The 16,440-nt window shown below is 33.6% G+C and overlaps 4 protein-coding genes across 5 annotated transcripts; all 4 read right to left on the bottom strand.

Annotated features, from left to right (window-relative positions):
• Nucleotides 1–275: 275 nt before the first annotated feature.
• On the bottom strand, nucleotides 276–3,477 carry LOC128988102 (peptidoglycan-recognition protein SA-like). The gene is made up of 4 exons (XM_054409308.1): nucleotides 3,225–3,477; nucleotides 2,446–2,681; nucleotides 1,472–1,599; nucleotides 276–411 (listed from the first exon to the last, which is right to left on the bottom strand). The coding sequence occupies exons 1-4, from the start codon at nucleotides 3,237–3,239 to the stop codon at nucleotides 287–289; spliced, it is 504 nt and encodes a 167-aa protein (XP_054265283.1). The 5' UTR covers nucleotides 3,240–3,477; the 3' UTR covers nucleotides 276–286.
• Nucleotides 3,478–4,823: 1,346 nt separating this feature from the next.
• On the bottom strand, nucleotides 4,824–8,786 carry LOC128988046 (peptidoglycan recognition protein 1-like). The gene is made up of 4 exons (XM_054409229.1): nucleotides 8,689–8,786; nucleotides 7,207–7,470; nucleotides 5,359–5,486; nucleotides 4,824–4,996 (listed from the first exon to the last, which is right to left on the bottom strand). Exons 2-4 carry the CDS (start codon nucleotides 7,443–7,445, stop codon nucleotides 4,863–4,865), a joined length of 501 nt encoding a protein of 166 aa, XP_054265204.1. The 5' UTR covers nucleotides 7,446–7,470; nucleotides 8,689–8,786; the 3' UTR covers nucleotides 4,824–4,862.
• Nucleotides 8,787–9,261: 475 nt separating this feature from the next.
• Nucleotides 9,262–13,096, bottom strand: LOC128983906 (peptidoglycan-recognition protein 2-like). Of its 2 annotated transcripts, XM_054403165.1 has the most exons (5): nucleotides 13,042–13,096; nucleotides 12,219–12,432; nucleotides 11,177–11,409; nucleotides 10,100–10,230; nucleotides 9,262–9,442 (listed from the first exon to the last, which is right to left on the bottom strand). In XM_054403165.1, exons 2-5 carry the CDS (start codon nucleotides 12,324–12,326, stop codon nucleotides 9,276–9,278), a joined length of 639 nt encoding a protein of 212 aa, XP_054259140.1. In that variant the 5' UTR covers nucleotides 12,327–12,432; nucleotides 13,042–13,096; the 3' UTR covers nucleotides 9,262–9,275. The 2 variants fall into 2 exon arrangements, with proteins under 2 accessions (XP_054259140.1, XP_054259139.1); XM_054403164.1 differs by lacking the exon at nucleotides 13,042–13,096 and having other exon boundaries at nucleotides 12,219–12,607.
• Nucleotides 13,097–14,702: 1,606 nt separating this feature from the next.
• LOC128984914 (golgin subfamily A member 6-like protein 6) lies at nucleotides 14,703–15,365 on the bottom strand. Its single transcript, XM_054404284.1, has one exon. It carries the CDS (start codon nucleotides 15,363–15,365, stop codon nucleotides 14,703–14,705), a length of 663 nt encoding a protein of 220 aa, XP_054260259.1.
• Nucleotides 15,366–16,440: the final 1,075 nt, after the last annotated feature.

Below are 16,440 nucleotides of genomic sequence, written 5' to 3'. Positions count from 1 at the left end.
ACAATTTTTATAAGGTTAATGAAATAAAACCTTGGATCTCTAATTTCAGGCTTTGCTTGTATTTCAAAACCCCATTAAAAGACAAAAAATTTATTTTAACAAGCACAAAATGATGATGTAATTTTTTTACAATGATGCAATTATTTTCATGACTTCACCAGTAAACTGCCCAAGCAGATGTTACAAATGTAAATGATTATCATTGAAAGGGCTGTTGAAATCCTTTGAGCTATCTTAACATGTAAAATCAACGGATTGGAAATTAAAAATATATATAAATATACAACTAGTGAACCAGAGGAGTCTCCCCCAATTTTATTAGTGTATAATCGTGTTGTATCTTCCTTGATGCTACTCCAAAAGAGATGAGGTCAGCAGCCCGGCTTTCGGCTTCAGGGCTCGGTTTTTTATCTGCAAGAAAAGTTTATGCTTGATTTAGTATTTTAATAGTGTAAATCTATTCTATATATAATTCAGTTTTTTAAAAATCTTTGTACAACTAAATCTAGAGTTCTGCTGGACCGATTTTTTTAATTAATGGGGTCGTTGGAAAGCTTAATTCGTGTTGATTTGCAAATAATTATGAAAGTTTGTTTTTGTTATGATTTATGGTGAAAAATAAAAAAAAACATGTTTTCCATAAGAAATACATTGAAAACGGTGTTTTCACACATTTTATTTAAGTGAGACTTTTGGCTGCCTTTTCTGAGTGTTTCCAAGAAGTGTATGGTATCAATTTGTAGAAGATTTTATTCTCTTTCAGAATATCACCTTCCACTTTAGTCGATTTCGATGCATTTTGTGCATAACTCGAAATATATGTCAAAATGAATGCCGATGATTAATAGAAAATCTGTGGTGCGTCCATACCTTTAGTTTAAGGCCAAAATTATGAAAATCTGTCGGGTAGAAGACCTTTAACCCGACTCGGAAAAGAAAAACCAATACTGTAATTTTTATAGATGGCAATAATTGGTTTACCAGTATGCATAATCTAAACATACAAAACATGTGTTAATAATTTAACAGATTATTGTTATATTGTTATTTAATTGATTTTTCTTTGATTAAATGTTGTTAACAATTTGCATTTGTGTTTACTTTAAAGTAAACACAAGTACTTTATACTTATACTTAAACTAATCAAGTATACTTTATACTTGTGACGAGCATAGAAGAACCCGAACGGCGACACTGTGCGGAAATTCCTAGCTCCCTGGGCACAGGGTCTTCTTCCACCATGAGCGTTGTAGTACATGAGGGCGAGGGGAAAGGTGTTTGCCTTTGCAATGGACACCAGGACCAGTGCTAGACACCACTTAAGTGTGAAGGATTCCTCCGTACCTTACTTCTCTGTGCAATGAACAACAAATTCTTAAAAATAGTAATTTGAATTTGGTATCCCTGAGCAACCCGAATAAATTACTTTCAGTTGAATTTAATTTTAGATGAATCCCAAGATAAGTGTTACCTGTGAAGTTTCCGATGAAGGCTATGTCCAGACATTTCCAGGAAAGATACTTGAGGTTGGGAGGTCTGGCCGGTTCACTGAACCACCCTCTTCCCTTGTACACCAGACCGTCTTCCCCTATCATGAAACTAAACAAATAGTCTCGGTCAGTATCTTCAATAAAATCTTGAAACTTGCAAGAATGGATTTTTTGTATATTCCATTTGAATCGATGTAGTCCTCTAATTTTCAGCACGTGAACCTGAATTGTATTTCACTGTGAGAGGGGGGATGAAAGAGTTATCACAGAGCTATCACAGCTGCTTATTGACTATAATATTAATTGACAACAATTTTGGGTCATTATTCTTTGTCTTACTCCCTACTTAATTAACTTTTCTTCTTCACAACTCTTTACTTATTTACTTTCTCACTTCTTGATAATTCTAATCTATTCTGCATTTTCTGTCTTTCTTGATAGTACAACAACATTCTGGAGTTTCTGAACGTTCTGAACTTTTGATGTGCATGACACTACTTTTGCTGTATTCAAGGTACCTACACATTTATCTTTATGTTTGATAGTATGGTATTGAGTTCAAAATATACAATAGCAAAGGGCACAGTACGAGATAATAACACTTAAGGGGGACCAAAAACGTAGAATACCACCCACCTCAAACTCGAAAATGTTAACGAAAACAACCCTTTTCTATACTATGTCCATGGAGCAGGGCCACTTTCATAAATGGACAGAGGTTTTAGGTTTGTTGGGGGCACGAGGAAGTGAAAAATTCCCCCACAAGTACTACAGGTGAGAAGAGCGCAATTATCTCTTGAGCTCATAGTCATCACATGTAAACCTCAGGCCTTATAGGGGGAGAAACTAAAAATTGGTTACATCTGATCCGTATGGATAATATATTATAAAATCAGCTGTGAGCTGTGACAGATAGAATTTCTCAGCTGTGAAAATAAACAAAAGCTTATCTTACTTGTAAGGAATGTCTCCTAGATTAGCTTGGCTAATGTAGAACTTCTGCATTGTTTGCAGTATGAAACTGCATGATCTCTTGTCCCTGCAGGCTTGTGTTCCTGTGTGCGTGAAGCGTACGTGAGTCACCGGTATTCGAAGGGAGTGTTTCCACAATGGGGCACAGGCCCCCCACCCTATACGTTGAACCCCAGGAATCATGAAGTCCGGGAAGTTTTCCGCTATGTTGACTGTTGCCTGTGCAATAAAATATGACTCTTAATCAAATGCTGGTTCTCCCACAGTAATTGGTCAGTTTATACGTGAATTTGCAAGCAAAAACACATTTAATGCATTCAACCTAGGGTCAATCAAATCCTAAAACTTTACCAATCCATTAGTCAAGTCCATTAGTCATTCCATTAGTTTGACTAAGTAAAAATATAAAGTTCTTGTTTGCGTTAGAAACTAGTAATTTGGATCAGCACAATCTGTGAAAAAAAAACTGGTGACAACATTAACATAGTAACTGTTAGTTAGCAAATTTTATGGATCACCAATTTAGGTTAAGGAGAGAAGGTGTGAGTTTTTGGGCAGAAGTCTACAGTTGGCACTATAAACATTACTATTATACTTCTTTTCTCTCAATCCTTGAACCTCATTGGTCCTCTACTTTATCACACCCTAGTGCTGCAAACTAATTAAACAATGGATTAAAGGGAATCTTTTTTATTCTAAAAAATGAATTTAAAAAACTAATTTTAAAAACAGTCTTAAGTAAAATTTATTTTATCCACTTACCGGTTCTCTTTCCATTTTGCATGGGATGAACAATATTAATTGTTACCAAGAAAACAATTATACTTTTTTATGTTGCATAAATTCCCATTTCAATTATTAGTTTCTCCGTAGGGGTTGCTTAAACATTTTGAAAGTAATTTGAAACTCGTCAATTTAAAACATTAATTTTCTATACCGGTACCTAGTTTCATAAAAAGTTTCTAGGATAAAACATGTGTTTTATCCACCATTGTAATGTATCCAAGAAAACATACTATCCCCTCTTTATTTAGTATCTACTATCAGATGATCATCTGTGTAAAAGGGGGGATATCAGTAATGATTATGAAAGCTCATAAAGATTTTTCGATATACTAACCAAACAAAAGACAGAAAAGGTAAAAAGTGGATGTATTATGTATATTTTGTGTTTGACTTATAGGGTTTATCCTTGAACAAAAATAAGACATTAATAGTCTAAGGCTGTGTGGTATATGAATGCAATTTTGAGGCAAACCCTAACTGGAACATGTATGGTAATTCACTTTTTATTTTTTTAATTTACATACAAAGGCCTAATTTGGCTCTCAAAAAAGTGCTTGGATATAAGAACTACCACATTCTCCTCTATTGTATGGTACTAGGTACTTAACTTTTAAATATAATAAATGGTGAGCAAAGTGGCACTTTGATGCACACAAGAGCAATGTTTATGCACAAGCTGCAGGCGAGTGCGGAATGATCTCGAGTGCAGCAAAGGCCTTTTGCACTCGTGTTACACATTATATTTTTCCTACAGTCACTATAAAGCATATAAATAATTAGTCTTTCAAACACTATTCAACACGTTTTTAGGTTCAGCTGGCAACACAAATAGGTGCCCTAGAGAAAGTAGTCACCGGTCCGTATCACTCCGCTATTTTTCCTTGGCAAGCAATCTGCTCCACGACTTGAGAAAATAGTTCCGTGTGTTTTTGTAATTTGAAATGGTTTCCGCGCCAAAAAAAATGCTTTAAAGGTATTTTCTTGTTTATTAAGATCGTAGGAATGTTTTAAAAGCGTTTAAAAGAAAAGTCCAGAAAGTTCAGAAATACCGAAACTATAAACACGAAATGACAGGTTAGATCATAGTTGTAATAGTCAATCAGCTGCTCATAGTATTATTATCTTTAAGTGTTGCCAACCTATTTCCAAGCGTACACGGATTGACGGATTACGTGCTTAATAGAACCACGCTGTTTTGTGTTGTTTGTTGGAATCCTGATGTGCGCCAAAGTATAAACTGTACGACAAAGTATAAATATGCAGAAATTAGCAGCTTTCTGTACTATAAACAGTACAAGGAAGCCAACTTTGTCGGCTGACTGTAGAAAAATTATTTTTGTTATTATTATCTTCATAGAATAATACAAATAATTTATTGTTGTTAAACATCAAAGTGCAGTGGACATAGTACCGCACATTTTATCATTCATAAACATATTTTTGTCAATACATTGCAATGTATTAAACACTTGAAAAAGAAAGCGCTAAAAATTAAAACAAATACATTTCAAAGGTATACAGAACATACAAATAGTGTGGGAAAGCAGAAAATATCAAGAAAACCTATTTATAAATAAACTAGATAAACATACATGCAAAGTGCAATTAGCTTTATTATATCAAATTTTCAATTCTTGAGTTTTCTTGAAACGGAATAATTCTAAAACCAGGTTTAATGAAACCTTGCTTTATCCCGTATCTAATAAGCTCCAATGCAGTTGAAATCATGAGGTATGTGGGTTCGTCTCCTGCAAAGAAAAAGAAAAAATAAACTTTTAAAGATTAATTACTCATTAACATTTTACCCGACATTTAATTTTATAGAACAGAAAGTTTTATGATGTTTAAAAAGAAAGTTTTTTTTAAATTATCATGTTTGCAACGTATTATATACCCTTCAAAATCGTCTCCAGCCGATATGTAAGGATGACAAAGACATACAGGATGTAAGATTAATTTTGATAGAGTTTTAAGTTACTAAAACGGTTTGTCTTTTTGGAATAGCAATTTTACCAAGGATAATTCGTATGAGCAATTGTCTATAGCAAGGGAGTCATCATATAGTTGTCACTGAAGTTAATACTTATCGCATAGTTACGTTTGTAGTTACCAGAGAAGTCGCCTATGTATGCGATGTCCAGGCAAGTGAGAGATAGGGTTGAAAGGTCAGCTGGCAGATCACATTGATGATACCATCCCCTCCCTTGGTACACGAACCCATCGCCACCAATCAGGAAACTGAGAAAGTAATAGAGGATTTAGATATAATAGTGCGATGGTGGCTTTGCTCACCACTTCAATTAAAAATCTAATGTTTTGTTTGATAATAAAATTAAAATCATCATGACCATCATCAAAATGTATTTCATAATTAATCCATTCATATAAAATAACGAAAGCTATTTAAACACATGTGAATGCTGAAGTTAAACTAAGGGAAACTTCTTCATTTACAATTTTTACTGTCCTTCCACCAGGAGCTTCAGACTACTCACTCTGGAACAACCTACATATAATATGTTGACATCACATACCAACATAATTTTAAGTTTTAAACCAGAATACTATATAGCCTAAATCTTTGACTATTGATACAACTTTTGACTATCGACTTCAGTATCCAAAAGTAGTATCCAAGTTGTTTAGTAAAATATTTGATAGGGAACCTAAATGTCAGAGATAACTTTTGAGTATCTGCTATTTTTTTTAAACCACTGCAGTAAGAATTTGTCTTATTCTTGTCCACAAAAAAGTTTTGAGGATTTTGTTTCACGTATATAATGAGATATAAGTTTCTATTGTCATCTATAACCTGTAAACTAAGGGAAACTTCTTCATTTAAAATTTTTTCTGTCCTTCCACCAGAAGCTTCAGACTACTCACTCAGGAACAACCTACAGTTCATGTTGACATCATATACCAACATAATTGATGATACAGGTTTCTTTAGTCAGTGTCTAATGTAAGAGCAAACCAATACATAAATAATTGCTGTTATAGCAAGTTGTCCTACAGTTCCAAACTTGGTACCATAGTTTGTTTCTAAGTTCAAAAAGAATTTCTACAAATTTCTAGAATTGAAATTTCTAGAGTTCAAGGTACCAGTACTGACATCTACTGGGGACTAAGACAACTCATTTCCACCATCTAACATTATTCCAACTATATCTCCCACAGAGCAAATCTTGTGCAAGACAGAAAGCAGTCAAACACTATCCAGCATCAGAATTTGCTACGGAATATCTCTTTGAAAAGTTTCAAACGTTAAAATCCTCTTGGGAAAGAGGTCCCCAAATGTCTTCCCACTGTGATTCCCTCATAATGAACTCAGGTTACACTTATGAGATATGAGAAGACATTTTGAACATTGATAAAAATTCAAGGTAAAGGTGTCGTAAAATTATCAACGGATAAGCAGGAGCGATTTGATTTACATTTAGCGGTGACTACTTAACTACTGAATGTTTAGTAGGTATACCGGTATAGTCAATACTTTTACGCTTTGAAAAAAAAACAAACAAATTGGTCCTGGTTAGGTCTTTCCAGTGCCTCCAGTTATAGCTCCTTCCCTATGGGAGGGTTCTCTAAGACTTAAATTACATCTACAGTAGACTCCCTCTTATCCGGACTACTGGGGACCGAGGCCAGTCCGGATAACGGGTTTTCCAGTTAAACCGACGTCCCCAAAAACTCGTTAAAACGGACTTTTTACTGTGATATTCAACTTAAATTTATGAGAGCATTGTATTTAGACACGTGATCACTGGTCTCAAATCTTTCCCACAAGAACAGTCGCGTCAGTACTGCCCACTTCCTGCCGATCTAGTCCGGTTAAATCAATGTGCTGATAAAAATTGTCCGGTTAAAGAGATGTCATTTCCGCCGAGTGTAGTCCGGTTAAACCGATGTCCGGTTAAAAGGTGTCCGGATAAGAGGGAGTCTACTGTATTACCCTTACTTGTAAGTGATGTCTGCATGGCCACTCATCCTGTGAACTCTCTGGATGTCTTGTGTAGCCCTGACACATTGGGAAGAGAAGTGACACAGTGGACCTCCGGTGTAGCTGAACCGGATGTGGCTGATGGGATGTTCTAGTGCCGGACCCGGTTGGTGAACCAGCGGAAGTACCGACCACGACTGCTGGGTAACCACGTAAATGTTGACTCCATCCCTCAGTTCCAGCTTACGAAGCACCATGTCGTAAAAATTAGCTCGACAAGTCCTAAAAATTAGAAAAAATGATATTTTCTATTGGGTTTTTAGAGTGTTCTTGCCTAAACAAGGATTAGAGACAATATTGCATTAACTCAGTAATTTCACCCAGCTTTCGTGTCGGTTATAAAACAGAAATTTTTCAGTTTTGACTCTCATAATAAATCTTCAGTAAATTTTAGTGAAAAAAGAGTAACATAGATACTGTTCTTTGTGTCATATTATTTGTATTTGTGGTAAAACGTTTCAAAGCTACATTTTACATATCCCCTGATCAGTGCTAAAAGAACACAATTTCGTAGTTTTTTAATGTAATGCCCACAATCTTGCCATCCTCAAATGATAAGCTGCCATACGAAAACAGCACGTGCATTAAAGTAAGTCATTTAAATATTGTAGTCATAAGAATTACATGTACAAAATAAAACAAAAATAGGATTGAGTAAGGTTAAATTCTGATTAGGAATAGTAAAATAAATAAAAAAGGTCCAATCATTTACGGTAATTAAAACAAAAATTCAAACTTACTCGCAGGACCTTTGAATTACAGTAAATAAGGTGAAATCTGAATCACCTTTTCATAATAGTTTATTTCATAAGTAATATCATAGCATCTTCTGATAAAAACTGCGGCATAACTATAAATAAGTGGTCTGAATCTGTCCTCTTCATGGTTATAAATAAGGTATCAATAAAATTTGATTTGCATCATTACCTACCTAAACTTTTTACGAACCTAATTTGAAATCTCTTATATCCATCCACGAATATTAGATCAGAGATGGTATGAATCATAAGCCAATGACATCACTGGCCTGAATCCTAATTATTGAAACAGCTGGTTTGCACGATTTTTGACACATTCATTTGAATAATAATACAATGTTTACTTTCAGAGTGACATTTATGCCTATGATTCATACCGTACTGTACCGTTTCTGTTCTAATGTCCGAGGATGCATCTATTTTTGTATAGCATATTAATATTTTTTTTCTTGTTATCGTGAATTAATATTAATTTGGGTTAATAACAGCATATGACGCCAATAGCATAGTTTTCCCAGTATATGTAATAAATAAAAAAATGACAGTATTCATACTTTTTTGTAATTTAAAAGGTAAAGGAATATTTAATTTTATACAAATTGTTTTTGAATATAGAGAAACTTTACTAATAACACGTTTTTAGAAAAGTACTATATTTTTTACAGTAAAGTAAAATACATACCTCAAAAAGAATAAGCTAAGTATGCCTACTCCATGAACAATATATTAACATTTCAATAACATAAATTATGATACACTAACGGCAAACAACCTAATGAGACTTTCATTTTGATTGGAATGTGTGTTATTTCTACATTTTTGTAACATATGATCAAATAAATTATTTTTACAAAATAATGTTTCCAAGATGTTAACTTGCTAATAAGTTCACTTAATCTAAATATAAATGTAATCTGTGTTTGTGTATGATTAATTAGAGAAAAAAAGGTTTTACCTAAAAACGTTTCGTATGCTTGCTGAATATTATACGAAATACCAAAAACTAACATAATATTTGCAATAAAGTAATATTATAATTTCTTCCGGCACAACGCCCAAAACCTGGTACAATTTCAATTTAATAATTGGTGAAATTTTCTGGTAGTTTTTCCTTGGGTGGATTTTTAATGAGATTAAAGGTCTTCAGTTTTTTTTTTCAGAGCAACTTTAATCACTTGAATAGTAATATCCAAAACTAAATATTCACAATGATAATAAAAAAAAAAAATCTTTATTAACACTTTGTCACATAACACACTAACTTAAGCTTTAATATGTTGAGTTTTGTGATTGTTTCGAGGAATAGCTTTCCGATCTTGTCTTGGGTACATTTTCGAGTTGGATGAGTTTGAATGTAGCTCCTAAGACTTTTCTTTTCAACGCGACTTTGATTACTTGAATGGCAGTAAAAGTCATTATGAATGGTGGAGGTTTGTCTGTAAAATAAATACATAAATGTTGGCTTTTCATAGAAAACAGGCTGGTATAGCTTAAAAATATGTTTAATAAGATGGATAAATGTCATGAAACACTAATCTTTGCAGCCAGTAAATCCAAATAAAGCTATACTTAATTAATATGATGGCATTAGCTTCCCAAAACAATTTTCTGGGGCTTGATATTCAGTTTTTTTTTTATTTTAATACAGTACTAGGCTACAATATATAGTATATCCAGGGTGTTTTTTAATATTAATTTTTATTGGTGACTTATCTCATATGATAACGCAAATTAGGATTTTTACAAAAATGTATATTGTGGTAGTTTTAACTCTCAACAAAATTGTACAACTCCAATGCTGTAAAATAAGGTCCAAATGTTATTGCAATCATGGTGATTTTACGTATACAATGCCTTGGTTAATACACCACTTTTAAGGGTTGTTGGCAAGGAAATGGGAGAAAGTATGTGCCAGTTTGTGACACCGTTTTATTTTAACGTCGTTTCTGTAAAAGTATTTTGTTTGACTTAAAATCATAGTTTTTAAGGTTGGTAAAACAACAAGAAATAACAAATAACAATTAAAACTGACTTTACAGCACATTCTTTACGAATCTATAAGTATATTGATATTCTTGGAGCTTAGTACTCACATTTAAAATCGCCAATGAAGCCAATATACAAGGCTGGTCCATCAATTGTCGCTGCTAACTCCTCTGGCAATGCTGGTGTGTCGCACCATCCACGGCCTTCGTAGACCTTACCATCCCCACCTACAGCCACACTGGAAACAATACACTCTAATACACAGTGTGCAGTGGTGATTAAGGGGGCTACAGAGACTAAAGCCCTCTCCATTGGACCCTGGAAAAATAAAATTGTTACATATATTTTGTCATAAAAATGTAAAAATGTCATAAATGGAGGTTTTTGGAGTCTTAGACGTTAGAATAATAGCCTTAGAATGTTACCACGTGGGAAAATACTAATTTTCTGGGGGAGGACCCTAGGAATCCCCTCATTTTGTTACAACCCCCTCCTTGAACCGCCAAAGTGTGTGTTGCTGACTTAAGGAATTGGTAACAATGTACAGTATTCAATTAGAAAATGTCTTTGAAAAGTTGATCTGCAGTGCGAAGTCAAACAAAGATGAGAAGTATTGCTGTAAATATTTCCTCAATTTTAACTTCAAAATACTAATGCCGTTTTGAAATTTTTTAATTTTCCTTAAAAAATCAGGCTAATATTTTGAAATGGGTTTTGAATCATATTTTTGTTTTGCTGGCAATCCTGCAAAACCAAGGGACCAAATTAGGTTAGTCTGTGCAAAGAAAATATAAGGATTAATAGAGGCATACACTATTTTCACATATTAATTGTAACCTAAGGCTTCACTCAAGGTCTTTAAGATTTTAAACTAAGCTTTTGGAAGACAACCGATTGGTGCCAACAATGTGCAGAAAGATTGTTTACATTTTTAAATGATGTTAGCGTTACAAATGCCAATTAAATATTAAGAGAGTTCAAAGCGAAGTACACCTTTCTATCTTCTGGAGACCATTTGAGTGGAGGCAGCCTACTGTGATGCTATTTTTCAGTTGATTCCAAATAAGTTTTTCTACATTACAAACCCCGTTTGGATGACACAAAGTTTACTACAGTACACACAGTTTAAATGATGTTGCGAACGCATTTAAAATTAAATTACAGACAGTATTATCAACACCTACTTGTACCGAATGTCAGGCTGTCCCTTGCTCATATCTTCTTCTTGTACTAATCTCATGTGTTTTGAGCAGTCATATAGTGATGAACAGATGCTAGTGTCTGTTTGACCGTAGACAACGTACTTGAAGGGAAGTTTAGACATTCCTCTGTACAAACACTCATTGGCGCCCCACAGCTGTCTTTTGGCTATAGTCAAAGATTGGCCACCTTGTAGATCAACAACCTCTACACCTCGCTGCAAAATACATAATAACATTTTTTACACCCACTTTTACTTAGGACGCTAGTTCTAGCCCATTCCCAGAGGGTTGCGGCATTATAACATAGAAAATCTGTTGGTAATGTGCGGGATTTGAACCCAGGACCTAAGGTACCGAAGTCCCGCGCTCTACCACTAGACGAGCTCACTCTCCAAACGCATTGCAAGTTCGATATATAAACATGATTTTCCCAAACTAAACAACTCTTATTTCAAGTTTGTTTTTGGTGATGGTAGATTTGTGCTATTTGAGAGGACGAGTGGAGTAATTTTTAATAGGTTTTGAAACTATGTTTTTATCATGTTTTGGGAACTAGAATCTGATTCTGATCTTAGGTGAGATAGTATGGAAAGCATAACAACATAAGGGCACAAACCCAGCCAAAGGGAAGTCGCTAAAGAAAGATTCACAAATAACTACAGTATATGGAAGGGTAAACAAAAAAATCTTTAAAGAACGATACAGTTTTCTATGAGGTTCACTTGTTGTAATTTTGAAGATCTACCTGGGTTTGTAAAAAGATGCAATTTTAGATCCTGAAACGAGAAAACTATGTTTTTTTGCTAATGATACCAATAAAACCCTGTAATAATCTCTTAAAGTAACAGACAATAAGGTATTAAATTAAATCCTCCTTTGCTTTTTAAAAGGTCTTCAAAAGACATTGTTGTTTAATTTGTGCTCTAGGTACACTTTGATATGATTAAGTTTTTTTCAGTAATGCATTCAATTTGTTTGCATAAGCTACTTATTTTTTTACTCAGATCAGATAGCAATAACTTACTTTTTTAATTCTTTGAGGAGGAAGATCTTGTGTGCTAGAAACATCTTCTAACGCCTCATTTCTGTGGTAAGTATTATTCCAAACGGGCTCCACATCATTATTGCCCATATTGGCTGTATTGTTCGATGATGTATCAACCACTGAATGGAAATTTTATACAGTTTTGTCCTTCACTAGCGTAGAATGAGAAACCCATTGAAATAAACATGGCCACCTTAATAACACAACACTTTTCAGATAGAAATAAGCTACCCTAAGTTCTTGATTATACTGTATTTTTGTTATGTGGCCACAAGTATCAGTGAGGTTCATTTCAAGGCGTGGATACAATTTTACATAGACCAAAGCTCAACAAATGTACTATAAGGTATTATAAGGTAGTCGATTGGAATAACATTTTTTCAAACAACTAGAAACAATAATCCTAACAAAAACTCTGCAGCTAAGTTTAATGAATGATCCTTATAGAACAATGATGGCAAATCATTATATCCAAATTAAAAAAAAGGTTGATTTAGTAACCTCAAAAAATAAAGATTCAATATTGTGGCAACCAAAGACGACAAGATTTTAATGTCTGCATTTTTTATGTCTCTGCCTATCTGAATAACCCTTTTAGTAGAGATAATTTATGTCAACTTATCATATAAATTATCTACTACAGACAATACTATTGATTGATTGGGCTGTCAATGCATTAATAAATAGCCACTGGTTGGTTGTTACAATCAAAAAATTATTTTGGTTTTTCGTTTTAGTAAAGCAATTTTAATTCATGATTCAAAGTGTAAACCATTTAAACATTTGTTACAGGGTTACTTACATTATACAAGAATTTTCACTGGAACACATTACCTTTACATAACTAGAGGTTAGCTTATATAAAAAAAAAATAAATAAAACAATTCAATTAAAATTATTTATTTAATTTCACATATTTGATCAAAAATACAACGAACAATAGAATAGTAAAAGAAGAAAACTAGTTCTTGGTTGTGGTATCTGAATGGTGAGAAACACGATAAGAACACTTTATCCAATAAAGATTGCTTCATAGTTTATAAACCATATCAGGGCTTGACTTTGGTTGAAACTTTGCAATTCTTTAACTATCTTGACAATAGGTTTGTAACGTCTCAATGACTTAAATCTGAATTTCATTTAATTGTATTTATTTTATTTTGTATTTTTATCAAAGTTTCTCAGGGATGGGTTCTTTGCCACGTGACTGATTTTATCCTAACTGCAGAATGTGTGAAATGTGAGATGTAATGTTAAGTTATACAGAGCCACTATGTGTAAGTGTTATTTGGTCGCAGCACTCTTAAAATAAGGTGCCAGACAACTACCAAATATGCGTGCTTGTTTAGTGTTAAGCCGCAGCACCAGCGGTCAGCCGGGGCCTGACAAATGCTTTGTATGGAGTTAAATTGTTAGTGCCACTACTTGTAAGTGTTATTTCGGTCGCAGCACTCTTTAAAAAAGGTGCCAGACAACTACCGAATGTGCGTGAGTGTTGAGTGTTAAAGCCGCAGCACCAGCGGTCTGCCGGGGCCTGACAAATGCTTTGTGTGTAGGCCTATTCTAATTTCTATCCTACTTACTTGTCTAATTCAAATTACCTTATTAATATTTCAAATGAGTACACAATTGGGACTGACCTTATTCCTTGTTTTTATTTTCTTTTACAAATACAAATTTGATTACTATTGATTATTGTTTTATTTGCGCCTGGCAAATGGTTTAAACCCGCAGCGCTGACTGTCAACTCGTGAAGTGAAGACTGGCCCGTGGACTGCTGTATTTATACCCGATTTGGTTGCTATGGAGACCATGGAATGTTCTAGAACTTTAAACCCAGATGTTTCCACCAAAAGTTATCTTCCTTTTCCGGCAGCCTGACGTCATCGCTGCCCACTTGATCGTTCTTGATCCATCAGCTGCTGTCGGCTGGAGCTCGAGCTGTCAGAGAAGCTATTGTAAACTAGTAAACAAACATTGAAACAAATGTAATAAATAAATATGTTTTAATTATTTAGTTAGTTGTTAAATTTACATGTTTATCCCTTTGAATGTGAAATAAAATAGTAATGTACATTCATAACTGTTATTGTGTTGCTGAAATATTTACAATGGATAACCTAACCTAAATACGGTAAGTGGGTAAGCTAACCTAGGTACGGTAAGTGGGTAGAAATATTCTTTATTACCACTATTTACAAAATAAACTATTAGAAACATTATTTCATTAGTAATTTAAAGAACATTAAGAAATATTTAAACTATGAAAAATGTGAGATAGGCCTACTTTTATTACAATTGATCTAACAAAAACCTAACCTAGCCTAGGCATAACATAGCCTAAAACGGTTACTGGTAAGTTAAATTGAAACATTACATTGTCCCCTAATTTGAAAAATAAAAAAATATTTACATATATACAAAACATTAGACAATACATAATCCTTTTTTTTATTTTGAAAATTACTCCTCTATTTCCATATAATTTGGTCTTAAGTCCAAAATGTCTTCGTCGTCATCTTCATCTATTTTTATCAATTTATACTCATTGATTTGTGGCTCAAGCCAGTGCACTAGATTCACATTGAGAATCATCTCTTCAAATATTATTCTTAGTTCTTCATCATCTATCCTTTTTAAATTGTTCTTTCCTTCTTCTTCTCCTTTCTTCATTTCTGCCTTCTCTTGTTCTTCCTTCTTCTTTTCCACTGTGATTTTTCCTTGTAACCTTCTCTTCTGTTCTTCAACTTCCATTCTTTTCTTCTCTTCTTCCAATTTCTTCTCCTTTTCCCTTCTTTTCATCTCTTCCTCTTCCAATTTTCTCTTCTTGTCTTCTTTCATTTTTTTCTCTTCTCCTTTTTTTAGTTCTTCTTTCTTTTTTCTGAGTTCTTCTTCTAACATGTTCACTACTTTCTGGGCTGTCTTAATTTCTTCATTTTCCATGATTTCTGCAAATTGTTCAAATTCTACCTTCCACCCCAAATTTTCTTCTAATTGCTTCATCATATGTTGTCGTTGCAATCTTGCCTTTTCTCTTTCTTCAGTGTAAATCTTCGGGCCAACACATTTTACTATTGTTTCTTCTGACACCTTTGTAGCCTCATGCTTTTCTTCTAATTGCTTCATCACATTTTGTTGTTCTAATCTTGCCTTTTCTCTTTCTTCAGTGTAAATCTTCGGGTCAACACATTTAACTAGCCTATTCTTTCTTCTGATGCTTTTGTAGCCTCATGCACTAACATGGCAAAACTTCTGTCATTATGTTTCTCCCACATCTTTCTTCCTCTGTCTCGGTGCTTCCCAGCTCTTCTACTTCTTTTAATCTTGAACATCTAAAAATAAATGTAAAAAAAAAAAATTAGTTTGTATTAAAATTTAACAGGTAATTATTTTTCAATGTAAATGTGTGGGATAGATATATTTCTTTAATAAATTTATGTGATATGGTCCTTTAAAATGCCCTGTGTAGTCGCAGAACAGTCTGTAAGTATTTTCACCAATTTTTTGTACTACTTCATAAGGTCCTTCATAAATGTTAAATAGTTTAGCTGTTTCACCATAACCGGCATTTGATGTTAAATTATTTTTTAACAGAACTTTGTCTCCTTCGTTGAAACTATTATGTTTTATCTTTTTATTAAATTTGTTTGCTCTATTTGTTTGTTTCTTCAAAATCCTATCTCTTGCTATTTCACACTTTATTTCCCAAGGTACATCTTTGAGTTCAGGCATATTTAAAATATCTGACCAAAAACGTTTGTTTCGCTCATTCAGTTGTAATTCATTTGGTGTAAAACCCGTTGTTTCATGAGTTATTTCGTTCAAAAATTCATTAATAATAGGTATATGATTTGCCCAGTTGCTTTGATTAGAATGACAATATGTTCTCAAGCATCTATTCACTTCTTTATTTATTCTTTCAGCCAAATTACTCTGTGGTCTTCTGACTGCAGAAAAGATCGGTGTAATTCCATTATCCTGTAGAGTTTCAACCCATTTTTTACTATTAAACTGTGTCCCATTATCAGATTGTATCTTGTGAGGTGTCCCATATCTAGGGATGTAATCTCCAAATACTTTTTTTATTGCAATGTCGGTTGTTGCTCTTTTTACTGGATATAACTTCACAAACTTTGTGAAAATGTCAGTAATAACCAAAATATATTTTACTCCACCTATGCTTGTGGGGAAAGGACCAGAA

The sequence above is a fragment of the Macrosteles quadrilineatus genome, unplaced genomic scaffold (assembly GCF_028750875.1).
Source record: "Macrosteles quadrilineatus isolate MER2022 unplaced genomic scaffold, UCM_ALF_1.0 Scaffold_2__2_contigs__length_208266976, whole genome shotgun sequence".
Classification (NCBI taxonomy): domain Eukaryota; kingdom Metazoa; phylum Arthropoda; class Insecta; order Hemiptera; family Cicadellidae; genus Macrosteles; species Macrosteles quadrilineatus.
Note: the sequence above shows the minus strand (reverse complement) of the source record. Positions and strands in the feature narration are given on the sequence as shown.